The sequence below is a fragment of the Eulemur rufifrons genome, chromosome 16, assembly GCF_041146395.1.
Source record: "Eulemur rufifrons isolate Redbay chromosome 16, OSU_ERuf_1, whole genome shotgun sequence".
Classification (NCBI taxonomy): Eukaryota; Metazoa; Chordata; class Mammalia; order Primates; family Lemuridae; genus Eulemur; species Eulemur rufifrons.
The window spans coordinates 8088314-8095781 of NC_090998.1; the positions used below are offsets into that span (position 1 = coordinate 8088314).

The 7468-nt window shown below is 40.0% G+C and overlaps 1 protein-coding gene across 1 annotated transcript; it reads left to right on the forward strand.

The window, feature by feature from the left end:
* Nucleotides 1-229: 229 nt before the first annotated feature.
* C3AR1 (complement C3a receptor 1) lies at nt 230-7254 on the forward strand. The gene is made up of 2 exons (XM_069490836.1): nt 230-295; nt 5751-7254. Exon 2 carries the CDS (start codon nt 5761-5763, stop codon nt 7225-7227), a length of 1467 nt encoding a protein of 488 aa, XP_069346937.1. The 5' UTR covers nt 230-295; nt 5751-5760; the 3' UTR covers nt 7228-7254.
* The last annotated feature ends 214 nt before the right edge of the window (nt 7255-7468 follow it).

Genomic DNA, 7468 nt, shown 5'->3' on the forward strand with positions numbered 1-7468 from the left:
CTGCTGAAAATGTCTCAGAATGTACCCTTTTTACTTCTGTTTTTTGACTTTTCTTACCTAAGCTTTTTGGAAATGACTCACTTTAAAGCTCTTCCTGTGATGTCAGATGGTGGTTTAGAGTTTGAGGCTAAATTTACTAACAGAAAAAGAGAGAGAGGAAAGAGGGAATGAGCATGCAACAAATTTTCTAAACATACTTCATGACTTCATTGTGACTCAGTGTGGGGGACCAGACAGGATTTGCGGGGACCTCCAGATTGGTGCTGAATCCTTCAGCTACTATCTCCATTTTTTGGTAAGAAAACCCAGATCCACCTGCTGACTTGTTTGAGGGTCATTATCTTCTATTTCCCCTCTTCCTCTTCCAACTTTTATTTCTTTTGTCTTAACCCTGTGTCCACCTTTCTTTTCCTAAATATTTCACATTATATTTGTCTTTTCTCTTAACATTTTCATTCTGGAACTAATAATGAATTTTATGTCATCTTTCCCCCTCTCTAAAATTGGCTATATATTGCCTTCTGACATTTGATTCTAGCTTTCCCCATTAGTTTGTTTTTCAAATCACTGATTGCCTATATATGTAATTTTTTCTCATTCCATTTCCCTCTTTTGCGTTTACGCTTTTGCCCACTCTTTATTGCCACTGACTCTGTTATCGTATCATTAGTATTTGATTCTAGGGTCTACTTTTTCTTTCTCTATCAGAGTTGAAATTTTAGTTTCAGGATTTTATTTACCATTTTGATTACTGCTGGTCAGTTTAGTATTGAAATTTTTTTAATCCCATACTGATCTTAAACATAAAGGTATTTTTCAGCCAAAACAACCTGGAGAAATGTAAAAAGTGATCTTGTTCTGAAGGACCTTTAAGCCCTGACTTATATATGTTTTCATTTCAAGATAGTAATGTGATATTTAAATTATAGCTCATGCCAAATAACTCAATTTCTTTATGTTAGAATTTTGTTTGCTCTTTTCAGTCTTTGCTATTTCAGTCTGCGCAGTTCTCATTTCCTTCCCCTTTATTCCAGTCAGGTGATTTTTTTGTAATAAAAAGAGTATTGGCCTGACAGTCATTGGACCCAGTATCGGAGAACCTCCCTAGTTGTGATTATGTGAAAGTCACCTAACTTACTGAGTTTCAGTGTCAAAAACTGAAACAAAAATAGAGAGAAGGAGAAATGATTGCTAAGTTCCCTTTGAGTCCTCGCATTCTAGGACTCTATCCTTCTCTCCATGGTTTATGGGATCTGTGCATGAATATGTGTGTAGTAGTGGGACAATGGGTCAGTGTAGCTGCCGTACACAACAGGGAAGGAAGGGACCCTGATAAGACTTAAATATTTGAGTAGATAAGGCCACAGAAAGGGGAATGGGAGTCATTTCTTCTTTTATATTATTTTGTTGACTTGTTATTTTAACTTCTGCTAATCATATAAGGCCCTATGATAACATTTGACTAACTCAGCAGAACTACTTCCAAGTCACAAAAATGTTTTGAACCTCTATAAAAATAAATGTAAACTTGTATTATGTCCAGTGAAAATCAGGAACTTAAAGACAAAAAGTAAGTTGAAAGGGACAGTATAAGAATTAAGGAAGCAGTCTGGGTAACAATTAAATGGATAAGAAGTAGAATTTTAAATTTAACTGGAAAAGAAATAAAGTCAACCCCAAAAATGAGCATACATCCAGTCAAGTAATCTTTAACTTTGGTGTCTTCTTAAGGTACTGTGCTAAATTCTGTGGAACAAGTTTTTATGAACAAGACTCATTTTTACCATCATGAAATTTGAGGCCAAAATGATAGATAAGACAGCTAAATAATAATTACAAGCCAGCCTGAGCAAGAGTAAGATCCTGTGTCTGCTAAAAATAGAAAGAAATTATATGGACAGCTAAAAATACATATAGAAAAATTAGCCGGGCATGGTGGCGCATGCCTGTAGTCCCAGCTACTCGGGAGGCTAAGGCAGGAGGATCGCTTGAGCCCAGGAGTTTGAGGTTGCTGTGAGCTAGGCTGATGCCATGGCACTCTAGCCCAGGCAACAGAGTGAGACTCTGTCTCAAAAAATAAAATAAAATAAAATAAATAATTACAAGGCAAAATGTGTCATTGCATAGAGAATATGAAAAAAAGTTTCAGCCTCACACACAAACAAATTAAGGGACTAAAGAATTAATTTCTGATTGGTATTTTTTTTTTTTTTTTAGAGGAGGGGTCTCACTCTGTCTCCAAGGCTAAAGTGCAATGGCCTAATCATAGCTTACTGTGACCTCAAACTCCTGCGCTTGAGCGATCCTCCCATCTCAGCCTCCCAAGTAGCTGAGACTACAGGTACATGCCACTATGCCAGGTTAATTTTTTTTTTAATTTTTTGTAGAGACAGGGTCTTGCCGAGGCTGGTCTTAAATTCCTGGCCTCAAGTGATCCTCCCACCTCGGCCTCCCAAAGTGCTGAGATTATAGGTGTGAGACACCGTACCCAGCCTCTGGTTGGCATTATAAAAGAATATTTCCAGAAAGATATATTTGATCTTGATCTTGAAGGATGGGTAGGATTTCAACAGGTAGAGACTAAAGAAGGATGAAAGAAGAGTTAAGGTAAAGAGCATAATTCCAGATAGAAGCAAACAGCATTAGCCAAGGAATAGAAAATGGCATAAAGTCAGAATAGTGAGTTGTTCAGGAAAGCTATAAAGTAGGGCACATTTATAAGAGTGTTGAGAATTAGGAGAGGGTAATGTCACAGAAGCCGAGAGGAGAGAGTGTTGAGTCAAAAAATCAAATAACACATACTTTATTGTGGAGGATGAGGACAGAGAAACAAATGTTTAAATTTGTTTTTTAGAGGTAATTTTAACAGAATGATGGGGGTAGAAAATAAATTGCAAAGGGTTAAGTGGGCAGAATGACAAGCCCCAAAACAAGCTAGTATCCTTGAAAAAGAGAAACTATGCTAAATTAAGAGACTTAAGAGACACAACACCCTGATACAATATCTGATCCTAGATTGACTATTGTTGTAGACAAACCAGCTGTAAAAGATGTGGGACAGTTGCGAATATAGATAAAGACTGGGTATTCCTTAAGGTACAATCTTACTGTGTAATATGGAGACTGCTAACTGACAAAAGAAAATGTTTATAAAACAATATGTCTAACACTCTGGGAGGCCGAGGCCAGAGGATCGCTCAAGGTCAGGAGTTCAAGACCACCCTGAGCAAGAGTGAGACCCCCGTCTCTACTAAAAATAGAAATAGAAAGAAATTAGCTGGACAACTAAAAATACATATAGAAAAAATTAGCCGGGCATGGTGGCACATGCCTGTAGTCCCAGCTACTTGGGAGGCTGAGGCAGAAGGATTGCTTGAGCCCAGGCAACAAAGCAAGACTCTGTCTCAAAAAAAACAATATGTATTTACAACCATGTTCATAGATGCATTATTCACAATAGCCAAAAGGTAGAAACAATTCAAATGTCCTTCCATGGATGATTGGATAAACAAAATGTGGTATATACATACAATGGAATTTTTTTTTTTTTTTTTTTGAGACAGAGACTTCCTCTGTTGCCTGGGCTAGAGTGCCGTGGCATCAGCCTAGCTCACAGCGACCTCAAACTCCTGGGCTCAAGCAATCTTCCTGCCTCGGCCTCCCAAGTAGCTGGGACTACAGGCGCATGCCACCATGCCTGCCTAATTTTTTTCTGTTTTTAGTAAAGACAGGGTATTGCTCTTGCTCAGGCTGGTCTCAAACTCCTGACCTCAAGCAATCCTCACACCTTGGCCTCTGGCCTACAATGGAATATTATTCAGCCTTGAAAAGAAAGAAATTCTGACACATGCCACATGGAGGAACCTTGAAGACTGTATGCTAAGTGAAATAAGCTAGACACAAAAAGACAAATACTGTATGATTCCACATAAATAAAGTATCTAGAGTAGTCCAAATCATAGAAACTGAAAGTATTAATAGAATGGTGGTTTCCAGGGGCTGAGGGGAAGACCAAACAAGGAATTACTTAATGGGTATAATTTCAGTTTTGTAAGTTTAAAAATTTCTGAAAATTGGTTGCACAACAATGTGAATATGACAAGGACTACTGAACTATGCACTTAAAAATGGTTAAGATGGGCTGGGTGAGGTGGCTCACACCTGTAATCCTAGCACTCTGGAAGGCTGAGGCAGGAGGATTGCTTGAGCTCAGGAGTTCGAGACCAGCCTGAGCAAAAGCGAGACACCGTCTCTACTATAAATAGAAAGAAATTAGCCAAACAACTAAAAATAGAAAAAATTAGCTGGGCATGGTGGCCCGTGCCTATAGTCCCAGCTACCTGGGAGGCTGAGGCAGGAGGATCGCTTGAGCCCAGGAGTTTGAGGTTGCTGTGAGCTAGGCTGATGCCACGGCACTCTAGCCCAGGCAAGAGAGTGAGACTCTGTCTCAAAAAAAAAAAAAAAAAAAAAAAAATGGTTAAGATGGTAAATTTTATATTGTATGTATTTTACCACAATTGAATTTTTTAAATATGTACAGTATAATCTAATTTTGTTAAATTTTAACAAATATATATATACACACACACACATACCTACATGAAAAAAGAACCAAAGGATACAAATTACAATATTAAAGTAGTAATAACTGACTGGCAGGTATATGACATTTTTATTTGTATTTGTATTTTTTAAAGATGACAGGGTCTCCCTCTGTCACCCCAGGCTGGAGTGCAGTGGCACAATCACAGCTCACTGCAACCTCCAACTCCTGGGCTCAAGTGATCCTCCTGCCTCAGCCTCCTGAGTAGCTGGGACTACAGGCACGCACCACCGTGCCTAATTTCTAAAAAAAATTTTTTTTAGAGATAGAGTCTTACTATGTTGCCCAGGCTAGTCTCAAACTTCTGGCCTAAAGTGATCCTCCCACCTCAGCCTCCCAAAGTGCTGGCTACAGGCATGAGCCACCGTGCCTAGCCTTACTTTATTTTTTTGTTTGTCTGTATTTCCCAATTTTCTTCATGCACATTTTCTGCTTTTGTAATAATAAAGCTATTTTCCCAAGTTGTATTCATAAAACACAAACAAGAAAAAAATGATGTGTAGTGAGGAAGTCAATGCAAAGAGCATCAACAACTCTTGAAAATGTGATAGCAAAAGGATAAGATGGAGTTGTTTCTAAAAGACATAACTCATGTCTGGAGTACCTCTTTCTGTGGTGTGAGTCTTTTGAAAATCTGGTGGAGGAAATGAATGAAATTTCTGCCCTAAGAGAAATGCAAATATGTAAAGTTACATTTTGTGTATCATTTCAGGTGGTGATGGAGCTTACTAAAGCCCTTTCATGACCTCAGATTGGAGACCTCCAATCTAGAAGTTTTTGTTTGTTCACTCACTTAGCTTATTTGTTTTATTTTTAATAGGGGACACTAGGTGAGGAAAGGAGCCAATGGAAAGTGAGAGATTGGAAAGTACAAGAAAAAGGAGAAATTTACATTGATACGGACTTCCAAATGAGGTTGCTATTTTCATACACATTTAAATCAATACAGTAGATCTTATTAATAAATTGTCTATCAGAGAACACTTTTGTGTGGTCCAGTGCAAAGTTGAGAAATATAAACTAAAACAGTGTCAGGGCCTTATGGCTGTGTGTTTTCACACCTACATGTGGGAAGATTAGAATTCTAGGAATATACACTTTCAAGAAGATACTGTTTGTTTTAACATTTCTTTTCAACTCTTTGCAGAAGTTTATCAATGGAGTCTTTCTCTGCTGAGACCAATTCAACAGGCTTACCCTCACAGCCTTGGGATGAACCCCATGTGGTTCTCTCCATGGTCATTCTCAGTCTCACTTTTTTATTGGGATTGCCAGGCAACGGGCTGGTGTTGTGGGTGGCTGGCCTGAAGATGCAGCGGACGGTGAACACAGTTTGGTTCCTCCATCTCACCCTGGCAGACTTTCTCTGCTGCCTCTCCTTGCCCTTCTCCCTGGCTCATCTGGCTCTCCAGGGACACTGGCCCTATGGCTGGTTCCTATGCAAGCTCATCCCCTCCATCATTGTCCTCAACATGTTTGCCAGCGTCTTCCTGCTCACTGCCATTAGCCTGGACCGTTGTCTTTTGGTACTCAAGCCAATCTGGTGCCAGAATCATCGCAGTGTGCAAACAGCTTTAAGTATCTGTGGATGTATCTGGCTGTTGGCTTTTGTAATGTGCATACCTGTGTTCGTGTACCGGGAAACATTCACTGTAGACAACCAAAATATATGTGGCTACAGTTTCAATCTCCCCATCCCATTAGATTATCCAGAAGACACTTTTGATCCAGATCTACTGGAATACAGGTTTCTTGACAACAACTCCATTGTTCAGCAGCCTGGAGAAATGGACGATATGTTAGACCCTTCCTCTTTCCAAACAAATGGTCATCCTTGGACAGCCACCACTGTCCTCCAATCTCAAACATTTCAAAGACCTTCTGCAGATCCACTCCCTATGGATTCTACTACATTAACTAGTGAACATTTGTATTATAATGTATATAAACCTGCTGATTTGGGCTCACCTACAACCTCCCATGGATTTCCTATTGCAGATCACAGAACTAACCCACCGGATAACTCTGACGCTTTTCTCTCTACTGATTCAGAGCTTTTCCCTAGTGCTTCTAGCAATTCCTTATACGAGTCTAAGTTATCACAAGATTTCCAGGATTACAATTTCAGCCAATTGACAAATGACAATCACGTGTCAAAACCCATGGTGGCAATAACCATCACTAGGCTAGTGGTGGGTTTCCTGCTGCCTTTTATTTTCATGGTGACCTGTTACAGTCTCATTGTCTTCCGAATTCAACAGGGTCGCTTCGCAAAGTCTCGGAAGAAAACCGTTCGAGTGGCCGTGGTGGTGGTGGCTGTCTTTCTTGTCTGCTGGGCCCCGTACCACATTGTTGGAGTCCTGTTATTGTTTATCGACCAAGAAACTCCCTTTGGGGAAGCTCTAGTGTCCTGGGACCATGTGTCCATTGCTCTAGCATCTGCCAATAGTTGCTTCAATCCCTTCCTTTACGCCCTCTTGGGGAAAGATTTTAGGAAGAAAGCAAGGCAGTCCATTCAGAGCATTCTGGAGGCAGCCTTCAACGAGGAGGAGCTCTCGCACTCTACCAGCTCTCCCCCAAACAAAGCCTTTCCGGAAAGAAATAGTATCAGTACAACTGTGTGAAAATATGGAGCAGCCAACCTTAGCAGATTTCTTAGGTATTCACTCAACACGTTTCCAAAAGGATGAAGGATATGGTGAGCAGAGGACTTCAGAACTCACCAAAGAATCAATCCAGTGGTTCTCAAAGTGTGGTCATAGGCCACTGACATCAGCATCACCTGGAAACTCGTTAGAAATGCAAATTCTCAAGTCCTATCCCAGTCTTGCTGAATCCAAATCTCGGGGAGGTGTGGCCCAGCAA